The sequence below is a fragment of the Mauremys mutica genome, chromosome 14, assembly GCF_020497125.1.
Source record: "Mauremys mutica isolate MM-2020 ecotype Southern chromosome 14, ASM2049712v1, whole genome shotgun sequence".
Lineage (NCBI taxonomy): Eukaryota > Metazoa > Chordata > Testudines > Geoemydidae > Mauremys > Mauremys mutica.
The window spans coordinates 8,559,372-8,577,306 of record NC_059085.1 but is presented as its reverse complement, the minus strand read 5'-3'; the positions used below and the strand labels follow the sequence as shown (position 1 = coordinate 8,577,306).

General features: G+C 47.0%; 1 protein-coding gene across 3 annotated transcripts; it reads right to left on the bottom strand.

Moving 5' to 3' along the window:
* Nucleotides 1-2,367: 2,367 nt before the first annotated feature.
* On the bottom strand, nt 2,368-17,468 carry CFAP20 (cilia and flagella associated protein 20). 3 transcript variants are annotated; one of them, XM_044987786.1, is made up of 6 exons: nt 17,174-17,457; nt 7,628-7,707; nt 6,249-6,360; nt 5,271-5,459; nt 3,931-4,041; nt 2,368-2,859 (listed from the first exon to the last, which is right to left on the bottom strand). In XM_044987786.1, exons 1-6 carry the CDS (start codon nt 17,255-17,257, stop codon nt 2,854-2,856), a joined length of 582 nt encoding a protein of 193 aa, XP_044843721.1. In that variant the 5' UTR covers nt 17,258-17,457; the 3' UTR covers nt 2,368-2,853. The 3 variants fall into 3 exon arrangements, with proteins under 3 accessions (XP_044843721.1, XP_044843722.1, XP_044843720.1); XM_044987787.1 differs by lacking the exon at nt 17,174-17,457 and adding an exon at nt 16,902-16,918; XM_044987785.1 differs by lacking the exon at nt 2,368-2,859 and having other exon boundaries at nt 3,922-4,041; nt 17,174-17,468.
* Between the last annotated feature and the right edge of the window lie 467 nt (nt 17,469-17,935).

Here is a 17,935-nt window from a genome sequence, read left to right as displayed (position 1 = left end):
ATGCTCTTAACGTGCAATAAAGATTAGAAACCAGAGGAAGGAGCTGGCTGCCCCAGAAAGTAGGAATTAGCAAGAGTATTTTAGATTTCCGTTCCCTCTGCTGGCTTGCTTTGCAGGACAGCCAATTCCTTCCTTTCCCGAGGTGTCACTGCCATCTGAACCCAGGCTCTCGTGTAACCCAGCAGAGGGGAACCCAAGAGAACGCTCATTCGATAGTTACCTTGTACAGCTGCACAAAACATTTATTGACAGAAATATTCATGGAAGTGATTGATACCAGAGCTGCTACCTTCCCTCCTGCACCCACGAGCACCAGTCACAGCGAGAGCTCTTAGCAGAGCATAGCCTGGTTGGGCCTAAGATACTGAGCTACTGACCAGCGGTTAAGGATGGACCTTTAACACTAGTAAGTATTCTGGTGCATGTCTTCTCTCAGGAGAAGACCTACTGCGTGTCTTAGTCCTGAGAGATCAAGGCTGTTACATGCCAGCGTACTCAGTCCCTGTTGGATGGTGCTATCAAGTTCTCCCTCTTGTCCGATGACAGCTAAAGCAGCCATCAGAGAGCAGCACTAGGAGAGGCGCTTGGTTGAACTACACTTTGTGAATCCAATGTTGTCTGACCCAAAAGGGAAGGACCATTTACACCTGCAGCAGCACCAACACAAATAGGAAAATTCTATCATCTTTTGGTTTCCATTAAAACTATTGCGAAACTTTGTGGCCATCAGTTTATTCCAGCAGGAAGAATGAGTTAGGATGGCATCCCACTGAAGACAAAGATCAGCTCAGGGCAGTGTTCCCTCTAATTTTCTCCACCTATGTATGGAATGAATTTTGTTATGTGCACCAATATCGAGGTAATGTGCAGATGTGCGCCACCAGTAGAAACCAAAAACCTAGATAGATAGATATTTATTTATTTATTTAAAGTTACCATAGGGATAATTACTCCAGCCAGGACAGATTAGGCACTTGAGAACTCACTACTCAAATAATTAAATTTAAGCATAAGAGAAAAAACTTATGAAATACATAAACCAGTCAAAACAGTAAAACAACACTTTGAAAGAAGTATCAAGAAGTTACACCACCACCACAAATGTGTGTTGGGTGGTGACAGAGACACACACCATGTGTGCGAGACAGAGACGCGCGTTGCCCTTTTAAGTACATTGACCCCACTTTAAGTATGCTGCCCTTTTAAGTAAATCAACAAGTTCAGACACAGCAGCAGCTTCAAGCTCCCTCCCTCCTGAGCCCTGTTGTGTCGTCCCCCGACTCTGTGGAGATGGGGTACAGGGGCAGTCAAGTGCGGCCTTGGGCAAGCTCAGTAAATGTGTCTGGAGGGATTACAGATGAACTTCATTAAGGGCAGACTTGGCACTGAGCAGATGGGCGGGAATGAAACAAGTCTGAAGCCAAGACTAAGGGTGTCAATGCAGGATTGATGCCTCCCATCTTTTATATCCGCTCCCACGTTCATTTATTAATCAAAGCTACCTGGGAATTCCGTTGTTAGAACACCCCCAGATGTCTCCTGCCGGAAGTGCTCTACAAGCAATTCTGAGGGGGTAAATTTCAGCCTCCTTGTCAAAAGCCACCTCCCCCATTAGACCCAGGGAGAGAAGGTCTGTCTGTCACTGCTTAGCTTGCATTACGGACATAAGTTTGCTCACATTTTGTTAAGACTGACATAGAATGGAAACAACACTCATCCAGATTGGTTTGAGAGAGGAAAAAGGCTGGTTTAGAACAGGAAAACGCTGCTTTAGCTCCTGTTCAGCTGCTCTGCTAAAGCTCCAAAGGAAAGGAGCAACTGTTAATGTTTATGTTATGTTGTGCCCTTCCCTAGAAGTGGCTGTTGGAAGGCTAGTCAGAGCTAGAACAGGTTCTATAAATATACAGATAACCGAGTGAATCTTTCCATAGTGTGCAGATAAAACCGACTGATTTGCGGCTCCTGAGAAGGCTAGTCAGAGCTAGAACAGGTTCTATAAATATACAGATAACCGAGTGAATCTTTCCATCGTGTGCAGATAAAACCGACTGATTTGCGGCTCCTGAGAAAGTTGGCTTATTTATAAGAGACTTACATGAAGGGTACAGACCCATCTTCAGGGATGAGCAGTCCACATGGAGAGCCACCCTTGGGTAGATTCTGCCCACAAGGTTGAAGTTGCCCTGTATGATGTGGCTAGTGCACCTCTAGCCACAGCACTGCTGGGGCTCTGGGGAGCAGGCTGCCAAGTGGAATTCAGAGGCAATAGTAACATCTGGGCTGCTAAAGCGATTCCTCAGAGCTTTTTAAGTCCAACCATCTGTGAGTGAAAGAGCACCATCAAAGGAGGGAGATGCCTGGACACACTTACAAACAGAATCAAAATGTTTAATAAACTTTCAAAGTGTGAGTATTACATCCATATTTAGAGCACATATAAAATAAAGATGGAAAACCAGGAAAGGAAAAACACATTGGTATCTTTGAGAGGGCACACTTAACCCTGTAATTCCACACCAGATCCTCTCTTCAGACACGCTACTCTCATTGACTTGGTAACTCCCCCAAGCGAGGCAAAGATTAGGTACCGCGTCACTCGCAGTGTTTAGACTCCGCTTTTAGGAACAGCCAGATAAATACTCTGATTCTGTGCTACCTATGGACGTACAATGCAATTCCAGTATTATTACATGGTTAGTTGTGTCCTGCCCAGGAAAGGGATACCAAATTATTCAATAGTTACCCTATGCAGAGTGAATTTAGCTAATTGTGTTTCATTAGGACAGTCTCCTCCACCTGCCTTCATGTTCATACCGAGCCATGGCGCGTTCTCGTGTGTCTTTCCAATGCAGTTTATTGCTGAGGGGGCACAAAGGAGACAGTATTAGGCGACCAGCATCTGACACTCCTATTCCGCCGTGCCCCGTGCTGCGTGTGACTGTACAGAAGGGACTGCTCCATTGGCAGCCCTACACTACCCTCATTGCTGGCCACATGCTATTGCCATGACCTTTGCAGCATGCGATCGTTAACACAGCCCTCGACCTACCCCTAAATAAACATCAGTCTCCTTGGGGCGGGGAGAGAAGATGCACTCCCTTGAGAAGTTCCTCCAAGTTCCTCCCCATCTGTCTTATTCTGCCCAACCCAGAAGTGCTTTCATCATGAGGGTGTCTGGCGAAGGAGGGCTGGACATTTATCTATAAAGCCCCTCAATACTGATCCTGAAACTAGACTGATCACTGGAGACTGATCCAGCGGGCTCCTCTCCCACGCACCCCAAGGGCACTGCAGCACCTCTCCCTACTCTAAGGCAACACACTCATCCTTCTTCCCCTTCCACAGCAATGATGCTCCCAGAGTCAGGCAGGGACAGGAATCAGAGTGAAACTCTATGGGAGAGAAGGTAAGTGACCAGGGAACGAGGAAACAGAGGCTAGCACCTCTGCTTGGATGAGGTCATCAGCAACAGCCAGTTTGGCAGCAATTCTATCATCTCTCACCAGCAACAGAGTGGCAGCTTCTGGGGTTCAACCCCAGAACAGGAGGAGCACAGACAACAGCAGGGGAACCATCCCGCACACTCCCTTCCCCACGAAATCTGGAAGGCCTCTTTCTAGGGGCGGGGAAAGGAACCGAGACTCCATCAACTTCAGTGCTCTGCTTCCCGGGCAAGGCTGCCAATCAGTAAACAATTGGAGATATTGCTGCTGATTTTAATAGTCAGGAGCCAGTGATTGGCATAAGTGGCAAGGGCATGTTCCCTACCGTGAGCAAAGGGGAAATGCTTTTCTGATACAAATATTATGTGGAGGCCTCTTATTGCTAAAACCTCAGGAGGGAGAGGAAATGCTACACAAAGGAGAGAGATTTTTGTGATGGCCCTAGCTGCTGCTTCCCCACTTCTCCCTCCTCATCAGGCTAGCTCACCTTGGCCTTGTTCTGAACAGGAAGGTACAGCTTGAACTCAGCTGGAAGCTCATCCTCCGAGTAGAGTCTGTCAGAGAAATACACCCTCCGGATGCGACAGTTCGCATGGATCTGGTGATGGAAAGACGGAGAGAATTGGCTGCATCTTTAACATCCTCTCTTTATACTTCTCCCCTCCAGCTTGACGGTGGCTTGGCTTGCAACACATCAGTTACGGAACTCTCCCATCATCTAAGAATCCCAGATCCAGAAAATCCACTTTGGTGATCAGTACTGCAGGCATTACGCTGATCTGCTGACTGCCCCAGAGGCCTTGTCAAGTCTTCCTGGGGGTATCCTATTCCCCCATCTTTCTTCCTAGCAGCTTTAAAAGGTAGCAGCAACTCCTCCACCCTCTTCTGAAGTGTCCTAGTCACCCATCATGCTCTTGGTTTTTATAGCTGGATGTTCCAGTGTCTCATGAAATCTCAAGTACTGTTACCTGGGCTGAAAACTGACTGAAAAAGGGTCATGATAAACAGCAAGGTAGCTGTTTAGGGAGGGCGAGAGCCTGGGAAGCAGTGTCTAATTGGGTCGGAACATCTTTCAGAGTTTCCAGCACTGTTGCTCATGTGATTGGCACAGGCTCGGAGATGGTAGCAGAGCTGGTTCTTGCTCGGTCCTATACTAGCACCTTTCATTGTTCAGGAACACATTCAGTAGATGGCACGTGTCTGGGAGCTGGCTAAAGAGATCAGGGCAGAGCACTGTAGACTCCACAGGATCAGCTCTGCACTGGCTGCCAGATGACACAAGGTTCCTCACAATTACCCCCCTCTCTGCTCCCTACTGCTCCTTTCTTTATCAGTCCTCACTGTTGCTGAGGAGAAAACAGCAATTCCACCCCTCCTTAGGATTTCCCTGCATAGGAATGAGAATAAGGGCTGCCAGCCCACTGTCAGATGTGTGCCTGGCATCCCAAATAGACTTAAATATCACCAGACCCCAGAGAAAGCATCTCCCCAGCTTCCTCATGTAGCTGAAGGCTGGTGGGAAGAGACCATGCATGAAGCTAGTTCCATCATCTGAGAAGCAGCTGAATTAAGAGTGGGGAAGGGCTGAGGCCCAGTGTAGTCCCCCATCACTAATACATGAAGTCACTAGCACAGTTAAGACAGGTAACTAGCTAAGAAGCCAAACGGGGTGGAGTCCAGGCGCCTGTTCTGCTTGGACTCCAGCAGCCCAATCTCCTGGCTAGCAAGAAAGGAGACTGCAGGGCATGATCTCTACGGCTATGGAGAGCGGGGAGCCCTGACCTCTCAGAAGTAGGCTCCCTGGCAGCAGCTTGGCCTAGCTCCTACCTGGACCCTCAGGGTCTCGATGTAGTTCGTGCCATAGGCGCGGCGTGTGAAATCGGACAGGTTGAACTGAATTTGGTTCCAGCCATCATCCAGCCGCATGGGCATGGTGCAGATGAAGGGTTTCACCCGGGTTGTGCTCTGGTAGTTACTTGCCCGGAAGCGCCTGCGCACGTTCTTATCATCCAACACCTGATGCAGAGGAAAAAGACAGCCTGTCAGGAGATACAGAGTTCACTCAAGACAGGCAGTCTCCAACCCAGAGTCAGACTCTAGGAGGTTCTGTAGGACAGGACTTTCCCCTCCACTTTACAGCTAGAACATTTATAAGTCAGTGCCTAGATGCAACATGAAAACCTGGGTTTCAAACATGGTCACTACATTCTCTCATGGCCTGACTGGTGCCCCTAAACTCTGAGCCACAAGACTCATGGGATCAGGCTGCAATGGTAGAGAGGGCTTGATACTAAGGGGTTGACGGGGGGGGAAAAAAAGGAAGATTTTGTGGTTGATGCACTGGACTAGGAGATCTGGCTCTGCCACAGACTACCTGTTTCACCTTGGACAAGTCACTTCATCACCATAATAATCCTCCCTGGCTCTTCTATATGCTTTTCATCTGCAGATCTCAAAGTGCTTCATTTTACAGATTGGGAAACTGAGGCACAGAGAGGAGAAATGACTTGTCCACAGTCACCAGGAGAATAGCAGGTGAGCCAAGAATAGAACCCAGGCCTCTGAGTCACAGTCCTGTGTTCTGTCCACTAGGCCACCACTGCTTAGGGCCAATGTCAAACAGGGATAATATTTCTCTCTCTCTCACAGAAGTGAGAAGAACAGATTCATTAGTTTCTGCAAAGTGCTCAGATATTACAGTGCTGGAGTCTCTAGACTCTCTTTATACCCAGCAGTTATTGGGGACTGGGGCATACTCCCCTCTCTAACCCCTACTGAGGCAGCTCTGAATGGTACCCCACTCACCTGCACTTCAAAGGTGAAGTATTTCTTTAGGTTCTTAATGATCATCACCAGGAAGGGCAGTTTGATGCCCAGTGTCTTCTTTGGGTCAGCAGGGCAGGTGATGTACGTGGTACTGGGAGGGAGAGACAGACACAATATTTCTAGCCTGGTACATGGCAGATGTATCAATAGGGCACATTCGGAGACAGATCCATGTGCAAGAGGAGTTAGCCAGGAAGCCCTTATATTAGATTAAGCTTTCCAGGTTTAAGGAGTGCACAAACCACAGGGTTTAACTGATTCCATATAACTTGGATGGTCTGAAGCTCCCACCCCTTTGTCTGTCTCCTAGTCACTAGCAGAGGTAAAAATTGCAGGCCACTTAGAGACACTCTTCTGGTTACTATCTTGCATGGATGCGCTATGCTCTGCCGACCCCTTTGCAATTTCACACAGTGCACCAGTTCACTACCCTTTGCTCATATGGAGTACTAAGGAGTGCTCAGCCAATCAGATCACCCGAACACACCTAGCCAGGCAGATCGGACCAGTGGGGGCCTCAGTGAAAGACTGGACTGTTCCACTCCAGTGGGTAGGGAGGACTAGGACAAAACCACCATTCAGTTCAAATACACTCTTCCTTCCCCACCAGGTTAATAGGACACTCTGCGGTTATCATGAGAGCTTCCGTTCACACTTCAAGGGCTGAGGGAGTCTAGTGCTGTGGGCTTGATCTAAGCAGGCAGCGCCCCCACAACAATAGAGCAGCAACTCTCAAGCACTGCACATTTAAGGAAGAGTTAGAGCCGAACAGCCCCACAACTTTAGACCAAAGGTCTGACAAGCTCTAAAATCCGTGTGTCTTGTAAACAAAAGCCTCTTCTATTTCAGCTTCCTGCTGCAAATCTTTCACTGAGGGAACGAGTGGGTCTTAGGACAACCAGATGCAAGAGACAGTGCATTGCTTTTGCTACAATTCAGCTCTCCCCTGGCACTAGATAACCCTTGGGCTACAATGCCCCAGATTGTCTCTAATAAGAAACGCAAGTTCTATAAGGCGAAAAAGAGAACACCTGGATATTACTAGGACTTGCTGAGAGAGGGAAGACATCACTGACGGTCAGAGAGCTCGGTTTGCATCCAGAGCTCTATAAGCATTTTAAAAGCTCCAGCAAAAACCAAAATGTCTGGGAATAAAAACAGAGCTAGAACGGGCCATGCCATAACGGTGCTACAGAAGGGGCCACTTGATAGAGAAGAATCTCATCAATAAGCCTGGGGCGGAGATTAATAGTCTTTGGGAAAGACAAGATGACTGAAGTGGCACCATGATCATTCATTCTGTTTGAGGAGCTAACGGCCCATAGCATGTTAGGGGAAAAAATGGCCTCTTACTCTACCTGACGTTGGTGCCTTCAATCTCCAGCACCAGTGACTGGATATCGTTATCGGTGATTCTTTTGATATGGCCATTCCGCACCTAGAACAAGAGAAAGTGGAACAGTTCGTTAGCCACGGGAGAGATGAAAGACAACTGTCATTCCTGAAAAGCAGGCGAGATCTCCCAGCCCACAAGAGTACGCTAGAAAGACATCTCACAAGAACGCCTCTCGGCAGTCACATGCAGAAATCAGATGGCCTCCTTCCGTCATCCCATGCAACTATAACTGCAATTACTACTACAGGACACGCTGCCAGCAAACGCCTTCACTGAGAGTCCGCAAGGTCCAATGTCATCTTCCCAGATGCTGACGTCAGAGGCCAGAAACAGTACCTTGCCAAAGCACATCAATACACAGCAAACTGCCTGCTGAGTCACTCTGATGCATTTAAGCCTAGTATATGAAGGCCCAAAGAATGCTCAAGCCAGACAAGTACTAAGTTAAACCAAACCAGGGAAAGGAATGCAAGGTTGTAGCAAAAGCTACAGGAAACCCAGGTCTATTTCTTCCCTCATTAATCCGTGACTCCTGCAGGCCAGTGCATCCACACCCAGAACACCCTCTCCACTTACAGGACTTTTACCTCCTGTGTGTTACTGCCCATTGCTAGGGCTGGACACTGCCGCCTGGTGCGCTCAGGCAAACAGCAGCAACGGATGAAGAAAGCTTGTTTTAAGTCACACTAATAATGGAGTATGGCTAGAGGGGAAAAAAACCCATGACTTAGAGGTGATATGAGCTCTCCAATGATCCAGTAAAGTTACTCACAGCCAGGTCCCTGCACAGTGCAGGAAGGCCAGAATAGGAACTGGCACAGTAACTCACGCTTACTCTTCTCAACAGCCAACTTATGCTGACTCTCAGGATTTGAGAGTTCATTTTTTAACGAAAAAGCTCGTTCCACATTAAAAAACACAAGATCTGCATTTAAAGGTACTTCTGCTAATTAAATCACCCACTTCCTCGTGCAGAGTCAGCACATTGCAACCCTGTGAATCCATGAGAGCACCACTCTGCTGCTAAAATACAGAACCACATTAAACATCTAATGGGAGGATTCCAGTCATAGGTAATAAAATGATTTACAAAACCAGCAATTCATCTGCAAATTGCTGAGTCAGTTGCTCTAGATGGACCTATAGTGGATAATAATGCGTGTGTTTGCTAAAAGAGAAATAAGAACGGCAAACAGGAGCCCACCTCTCTCTGGTCTTTAAGGATGTTTCTATTCAGATCACCTGAAATGGATGCTGGTAGTGGTAGGAATGCTAGCATGGACTGACAGACCATGTTTTTAATCCTATTCCGAGCCATCACAGATAAAGAAGATGTTAAGATGCCAGAGAGAGACTCCTCAAGGGATAGCAGCGTATTCCTGTTCTTCAATCCTATGCCTCTTCTGCACCAAATACATCTCCCATTTATTTATATGTCTGTCTAAAAGAAACTAACATGGCAATGTTCAGATGATTTGATGTTTTTGTCAGCTGCAACTGGAATCATCCATTAGAAGACTAATGTGGAGTTCTCTATATTAGCAGCAGCAATAGGCTCTATCGAAATTAAATCCTGGAAACAAGGATGCAACATGCTGATTGAGCACTGGGAAAGTACCATGGTTAGCCAGCTTAGAGAGCAGTGGTAAGAATACCTGCTCGCAGGCTACATTACAGCTTTCACCATGGTAGGCCCCTTTGTTTTCGGTTTTGATTTTATTTAATTTTTCCTGGGAATTTATCAGTGTTTATTACCACCATAACAAAAACAGCTGAAAAATCGGTGCAAAAAAACTACTAAAGATTGTTCTGGGTAAATATCAGGGTTTAGTTTGGTGGAGAAAGGACAGGGGAAAAAAGTATCCAGTAGATGAATGCTTTAACAGAATTCAGTGCGGTTTGCTGCAGAGCTAAAACAGAACTCAAAACACAATGCTGCCACTTCTGAGTTTAGAAAAACAATATCCCTTCAAACCCCAAATAAAACTTTGTGTTTGAATAAACAGTTTACTGTTGTAGACTTAGAACTATATTAACATTTAATAATTGGGCCCAATATTTAAAAATATTTAAACACTCACTGTCTTATGTGAAGTCCTTCAGTGTAACTTCCCAAAGTCCTGCATAGCGGAGGCTCGCAGCAAGCTTTTTAAAGAGTCTTTTCCAAGACCCATTCTCCTATAGTCTTGCATGTAGCTGAAATGTGTATGTGGCGGGCATGAGATTCATCAGGACATTCAGATGCGCACGCACTTCAGAGCTTGCCTGCGTGCCTGCTTATTTATTGTGTTTATCTTCTAGACTAATACAGAGCCGTACTTCAACAGAAGGCTTTGCATATACACAGACTGATGCATTATTGTAATACACATCTTATGCAATGTATTTTATTTTCCTAATAAAACAAGTTTTTTTTATATATTTGAAGGACAGTAGGGTGAAAATCAGAGACAAAACAATACTTTCTGTAAAACCTGGGATTTTTTTGGTAAAAAAAATTGCTTTAAACTGAAAACGAAGGAGCTTAACCATTGGTAATCCCAAGACTGTACCATTGGTAGCCCAAGATTTCTTAGTGATGAAAAGTGGAGATAGGGAAGGTTCAGTGAGACTCCCAGTATGGATGATAGTTCATTAGTTAATCAATATTTGACTAGTAAAAGATTGTTCTTTTCCTTCTGCCACCAGGTCAATTTAGTGCAACGTGAATTGACTAGTCATGGTCCATGAAAGCCAGTTTCTCTCTCCGAACGCAAGAGATACACTGAAGGATTACAGAGGGAATGCGTTTCTTCTCATACAACATTCCTAGGAGCAGGATGAAGAGACAAGAGGAAAGATATAAGGTAGGCAGGACAACAGAGAAAAGCATGGATGAGACAGCGAAGCAGGCGGAGGGCATAGTCACGGTATGCATCCAAGGGCAGCATATATTAAGAATTACAAAGAATTTGGGATGCTAACATTTAGAGATGAAGTAGACTACTCTACAAAACAACAATAGTTTGCTAGCTAATCAACTCATCTCCTACCCTATCAAAACCAACGTGGGGTACACAGAGAGAGCAGCATCACACACACACACCCTTCTCCAAAGAACTCTATTGGCACTCAGACATTGAGCCCCAAACCTCCCCTAAAAACTGGGATAAGTGTGCGGACAACCAACTTGTTTCACAAAGGCCTCTAAAGAGTCACCAGAACTAGCTTATCAACCAGAGCTAGTCTGACTAATGGCTATTTGCCAGGATGGGCAGGCATGGTGTCCCTAGCCTCTGTTTGCCAGAAGCTGGGAATGGGTGACAGGGCATGGCTCACTTGATGATAACCTGTTCTGTTCATTCCCTTTGGGTGGCACCTGCCATTGGCCACTGTCAGAGGACAGGATACTGGGATGATGGACCTTTGGTCTGACCCAATATGGCTGTTCTTATGACTCTCAGAAGAGAAGACAGCTGAAAGGCTCTGGATACTATTACTTAACACCCCACCCCTTGCATATCACTCCCCCAGAGGCTGACATTCTGATAACAGTTAACACTGATTTCATAGGTTACAGCAGCATTGCTCAGCGAGGGATCTCTCGATGTCATGGAAAGAGAATGTTTATAACTATAGATTACAGCAGATGCTCTGCAATGACCAGTGCAGTTAAAGTGAAGGGATTTTTGTTGTAACTTTCAATGCTCAGAAGTTACACTTCCAGAAAAACTAATTTTGAGCTAACATTTTCTATACATTGTCACAACCCAAAGATGACTTTTTTGGAAGTAGAGAGAAAAAAAATCCTATCAAGTCCTATTTTATCCAACTGTGGATATCATCATCCATATAAATGGATAATCCTATTCTGATTTACACTAATTTACTAATTATTAACATGCCTGCACTCAAGACAATAAAATGCTTATTCACACACTCAAAAATAGCTGGACTTCAAGAGACGCAATCAACTTTTTAAAAACATCCGTTTCGTATGACATATTTTTTACCTACTATTGTTACTAGTAACACCTTAGATCAGTGTAACTAGAAGATTGGAGAAATTTAAAATTAACTCAGCCCTTGATTGAAGAATTCAAGTTCAGTCCAAGTGGTGAATAGTGAATTAAATAGGCTGAGGGCGACCTCTAGAGGCACCAACAAGTATTTAATTACTGTCCAGCATCAGTGCAAACATGGTTAGGTCATTATCTGTGGCTGGAACTATGCTAGCAACTGCTGTGTTTATACTCTACTGTTGCTAGCACCATTCCCCTGACCACTGCAGGCAGAGATTCTCCTCTCCCTCAAGAATCAAGCTAGTCTGACTGTGCGATATTCCACCCATACATGGGCTATAGCAGGGTTTTCTAATGTGGCTCCCAGAAAACAGTCCCTTCCACATTGGTCAGGGAAACCATGCAAGTAACAGCCATTTGTATTCTGTGGTCAGATTCCACGAGTTATTTGGTATTCAGGTGAATACTAAACACTGGCATACACTGCATTGCTAGAGAACGGCATTTGAAGATGCTCTAACTTTTAATCTTTATCTTTCAATTTAAGGAAAATCTCAGTAGTTGCGTACTTGGCGAAATCATCCAGAGAATCAATTGATTTGATAAGTTCCTTTGAACGGTTTCCATCCACTGCAGAACAACTTGCAATGAGTTCCCCTGAGATCCGAGAGCCAAGGGCTCAGGAATTGAGAGGTTCTGATTAACTAAGTGTTAAAATGGAGATAGTGACAGTGCCTTGCAAAACAGGTCTCCCAGAAAGGCCCGGATGACTCTGAAATGGCAGGGGACGCACTCCCTAGGTAAGTGATCTGAAGACTGATCTGCTCTGCACAAAAAAGTCTAAAAGAGCTAGAAAACACATTCTGTATTTAGGGGGCTCAGGTGGCTGTTCTGGCAGGATGGTGCTGGGTTAGCAGCTAGCTCAGGGGTTCTCAAACTGAGGGTCGGGACCCCTCAGGGGGTCGCACGGTTATTACATGGGGGATTGTGAGCTGTCAGCCTCCACCCCAAACCCCACTTTGCCTCCAGCATTTATAATGGTGTTAGATATATAAAAAGTGTTTTAAATGTACAAGGGGGGGGGTCGCACTCAGAGGCTTGCTGTGTGAAAGGGCTCACCAGTGCAGAAGATTGAGAACCACTGAGCTAGCGCTTCCCCTATCTCAGGGAGCCAAGGATGTCCACTTCAATTTTCAGCAGCATCACCCACTTTGGACTCCAGAAGCGAAGTCTGTGAGCTTGATGCTAAGTACAGAGCAGATGAGTGAAAGAGCTGCCTCATTGCCAAACCACCTGCCGAGAGATTAACTGCAGCCCGGGGGGTGAAAGGGAAGGAATGAAAACTAACTCATAAGGGGAGCTGGAAGCCACCCTGTTCACACAGCATAATCAAGGAAAGGTTTCCAGTGTCCATGTTAGTCTCTGTAAAGCGAATGCTTCCAAGTTGTTTAGAGAGTCTTTGCTCTCCCCCTCCATCTACATTAAGAAAATAGCATAGTTACACCAGTACAGATCCTTGATGTAAACAACCTTAGCAGGGCTGACACCAGTGCAGCTTACTTTATGTTGCCAGTTTCCTTCACACACACAATGCCTAACAAGACTACTAGCTCTTGACAGTGAACCCGGATCTTCAGGAAATGCTAAACATCTCTGAAGACCCCTAACGAGAAGCAGAAGAAGAGTGCAGGTGAAAGTGACAAACCCATTTACTTTTAAAAATAGATTATTAAAAGAGCAATTTAAGAGTAGTTGTAAGATGGAAACGGAGGCTCAGCTGTGCAGGGTGCCACAGTTGAGAGGAATGTCCCAACTTCAGTCTAGTTCCAATGGACATTGACCCCTCCATCACAATAAGCTGGACCAGAGTTCAGCAGACTTCACCATGACAGACAAGTATCTGAGTGGCCCAGCGCTCGGGAGAACAATGGGTCAGCAGGCAAGGTAAGAGCATTTTCACAATTTCCACCCAGACTGTCCATCTCTAACCAGCGCTGTCACTCACTTAGGCCATGTCTACACTGGGGGGGTGGGGGTCGATTTAGCGGGTCTAGTGGAGACCCACAAAATCAACCGCAGAGCGCTCTGTCAACTCCAGTACGAGAGGAGTAAGGTAAGTCTACTGGAGAGCATCTCCCGTCGACGCAGCGTGGCGTAGATACTGCAGTGTGGTGTAGATACTGCAGTAAGTTGACCTAAGCTACGTCGACTCCAGCTACGTTATTCACATAGCTGGAGTAGTGTAACTTATGTTGACTTACCTGGTAGTGTAGACAAAGGTCTTCGAATCATAGAACCATAGGTTAGAAGGGACCGCAAGGGTCATCCAGTCTAACCCCCTGCCAAGATGCAAGACTTGGGAGCCCTTACTTTGTAATGAGACCATTACAAAAGAAAAAAGAAAGGCTTATAAACCTCCTGGTTAACATCATCCCTATGGGCACAAGTATTTCTTAGAACAGCACAGCATCCACTGGCTCAGCCTTCCTCTAGATCTGTTGTGTTTATTTCAGCCCTGATCCTGCAACTAACTGCTTGCGAACAGACTGCTGCTGTTAACCCCAATGAGGCTCCAGGCAGGCACAGCAGCCTTCTCACCTGCAAGAAGTTGCATGACTGAGGCCTTATAAAGCTAGCATTTCTTACAGCACAGATGTTAGCTGAATAGCAGTTAAAAAAACAACGTTATTTCTTTGCCCTCACAGGCGTTTGCAACACATTCCATTGTAGTATACTCTGAAAGCACCACCAGGCTCTCTGTCAGACCACAAACAGGCCTTGCTTTATTTAATATATTTAGCCCACGTCCCTGAAGCAGCACAAGGGACATCTGTAACAAAACACACCTCCAATTTAAAGAGCACCTTCAAAAAGGAAAAAAGTTGCGCTCTTGCCCCCACCCCACCCCCCTTTTCTTTGTGCTGCTCTGTGATGTACAGAGAAGGCCTGAAATGGTTTTATACATATAACAGATGTTTTCCTGCCTGCGAAGTTACATTAGAATTTTAGGTCTTGTGAATGGACAGCTAGTGAAATTATGATGTCACAAGAGACTGACTAGTGAAGCAATTGGGAGGAGAAAGGAGATTTAATCAGACTGTTTCTAACTTATTTTGGGGTTGATTTTTGCATAACATCAGTGACTAATGAGTACTTTGGGGGAAGGGATGTCTCTGTTAAAGGTTCAACACCTGCAAGAGCTGACAGACATCCCAGAGGCCTAAAAAGCATTGCAGCAAAACCAGGAAAGGCTAACGCTGACATTCTTGCCATTTCTATGTAGAAAAATTAAAAGACACTTTCAAGACTTCTTTATACATCCTAAAGGGGGAAAAACACCATTTTAAGTGCCCTTTGCAGGCCATTTTTAAAAGGAACATAAACAAAACAAAACATCTTTGGCTGACATCCTACGGTTCCAAGTAACACCCAAGATGACTGTAACTTACAGAGCAAAAAATAATTACCTATTTTTTCCCCAGGTTGTTTACTTCGACCATTTGACAGCATATTGCTTACAGTCACTTTAATTATTTCACTATGGCTAGCACCCCATGTTTGTGGGGGTCTTTTGTATAGCAACTGGAAAAATTCAACTTTTAATAATAGAAACATGCTCTTTTCAGATCACAACATTTGGCAAGGAGATTTTGGGGCAGATGTAGAAACTGATACTTAATTTTAGAAAATGAGATACAAATAACTAGATTTCACACTGACTACTTCATATTTTATAGTGTGCGGAGGGAAATTTTTCTTCTCAAGGAACTCAAAGTGCAGTATGAGTCAAAGAGAAAACTGCAGACACTAAACTTGGTATTTCTAAGGAGAGACACTGCCTTCTTAACACACAATCACTCTTGGGACAAGGACAAGATCCCTGCATTGAGGATTAAAGCTGGTAGACGTTCTGAGGACTGTTTCTTATATTTCAGAACACTGTATGCTGCTGCTTATCATTAGGGCTTCTATTTTTCAGTGTTTGTATTTAGGAATTTTTCAGTTGTACATAGCTGCCCAAAAACTGTGTGTGGCGGGGTTCCTGGGCTCTCTCATATACGGTAATGAGTGATAGTTACATACAATAGCATATATTACAGTAATGTAATGATGAGTAATCTCTTTGTAATGTTCTCTAGTGCACATTAACGCAATACTGTTTCAAACAGCATTATTTTAAAGTGCTCTAGGGAACCTTTAGTGGCACCAGCAGGGTCAGCATGGACCAATTAATGTTCAACACAGCAGTGAGCTTTAGAAATCAAACCGTCACAGTCTGCATTACTCCTCTGTGCAGACAAGCCTTTAGATACAAGTAACTATTTCTAGGGTTATGCAAGGTAAACCCCTGATTTCTTTTTGGGGAAGGAGTTGGAGGGGGTGGGGTTATTGATTAAAACTGAAAATCAGATGCATTGCTTACTACTTAGTCAGCAGCCTCCATCACACCTGTAAAGGATGAGCTGTGAAGTAGCTACATGGATGGGACAGAAGTTGGCTAGGATTTGCAGAAGTGGCTCTGCAAAGTAGAAGGTTACAATTCTTTCTCTTCCAATCAAATATAGTCTTTTAAACAATGGTATTTGAATGCTTCACAGCCGGCTCCAGTAACTATGTCAAAGGACAAGTAACACACACGACCTACAAGACAACAGGAGCTCCCAAGTTTCCTTACTGAGACCCAAAGGAAGATTGGTTTGTGAATGTGCTTTCCCCCAAGAGAGGATAGCCCTGTCCTGGGCTGGGCTCCCTGCCCCATACATGAGGACATATTCCATTTGGAGGGCAGCTTGTCAGGAACTGGCTCACTCCTCCAGGAACTGTCCCGGAGCGGAAGAGGCCCCCCCATAAACCTGCCAAGCAACCAGTGATGCCCAGGCCTGGGATGCAGGTTGCCAGGCAGCTTGTTGCCATAGGGACAGCAGATTACCGACCTCTCCGGATCTGACTGGGCACAGACATGGCACTGAGGCCCCTAAGCCCCGGGGGGGAGCAGCCCATGTCCCCCCCCCAACACACACACGTTTCCCAGGGACCTGAACCCTCCCTCCCTCCCCTAGAAATCAGAGCCACTAGCGGCTTCTTGCTGCCACCACCCCTGGGAAGTGGTGCCGGGCATTGGAGGAGCCCCCCTGCCCCCGGGGCCAGCCCACAGCCACCTTCTTGGCCCAGATCTGCAGGGGCCCCGACCCCCGGGCCCAGCCCCCAGAGTTCTCCAGGCCCAGCCCCCGGCACCTTCTTGTCCCAGATCTGCAGGGCCCCCCCCGGGCCCAGCCCAGCTCCCCCCCCCCCGGGCCCGGCACATTCTTGTCCCAGATCTGCAGGGGCCCCCCGGGCCCAGCCCCCAGAGCTCCCCCCCCCGGGCCCGGTACCTTCTTGTCCCAGATCTGCAGGGCCCCCCCCGGGCCCAGCCCAGCTCCCCCCCCCCCGGGCCCGGCACATTCTTGTCCCAGATCTGCAGGGCCCCCCGGGCCCAGCCCCCAGAGCTCCCCCCCCGGGCCCGGTACCTTCTTGTCCCAGATCTGCAGGGGCTTGCTGCCGATGCTGTACAGCACGGAGAGGAAGCCGCTCTGGAACGTGTTCTTGAACATCCCGCCGCCGGGGGAGGGGGAAGGGTCTCCCGGCCGGCCCGGTCCGGCTCCCTCCGCTCCTCGCTGCCGCCGCCGAGCCCAGGCCACCCGCTTGCCGCGCGGAGGGAGATGTTGGGTCACTTCTCCCCCACCGGAAGGGGAGGAGTCTGCGTGAGATTCTTCCGCGCCTCGCAATGTTCCCCGTGATTGGCGCTATGCCGCTTGGTTCAGCCCCTTCGGTCAGGTCGCGCACCGTCACCAAGGAACTACTTTCCCCTCCAGCCGGAACTACTTCCCCCCTTGCCCAGGGGCCGTGTGTTGTCGGCGTGTGCGCACTGCTATGGCAACCGCCCTGAGCCGGCGCGCCCCGCCCCTCGGGCTGAGGTGGGGGGCAGAGTATCGGTGGGAAGGGACCTCAGGAGCTGTCTAGTCCCGCCCCCTGCTCTGAGCAGGGCCAATCCCTACGTGACTCCTCCCAGTCAGGGCTTTGTCCAGCCGGCCCTTAAACACCTCTAAGGAAGGAGATTCCCCCACCTCCCTAGGGAACCCATTCCAGTGCTTCACCACCCTACGAGGGAAATAGTGTTTCCTAATATCCAACCTAGCCCTCCCCCACTGCAACTTGAGACCATTGCTCCTTGTTCTGTCATCTGCCACCACTGAGAACAGTCTAGCTCCATCCTCTTTGGAACCCCCTTT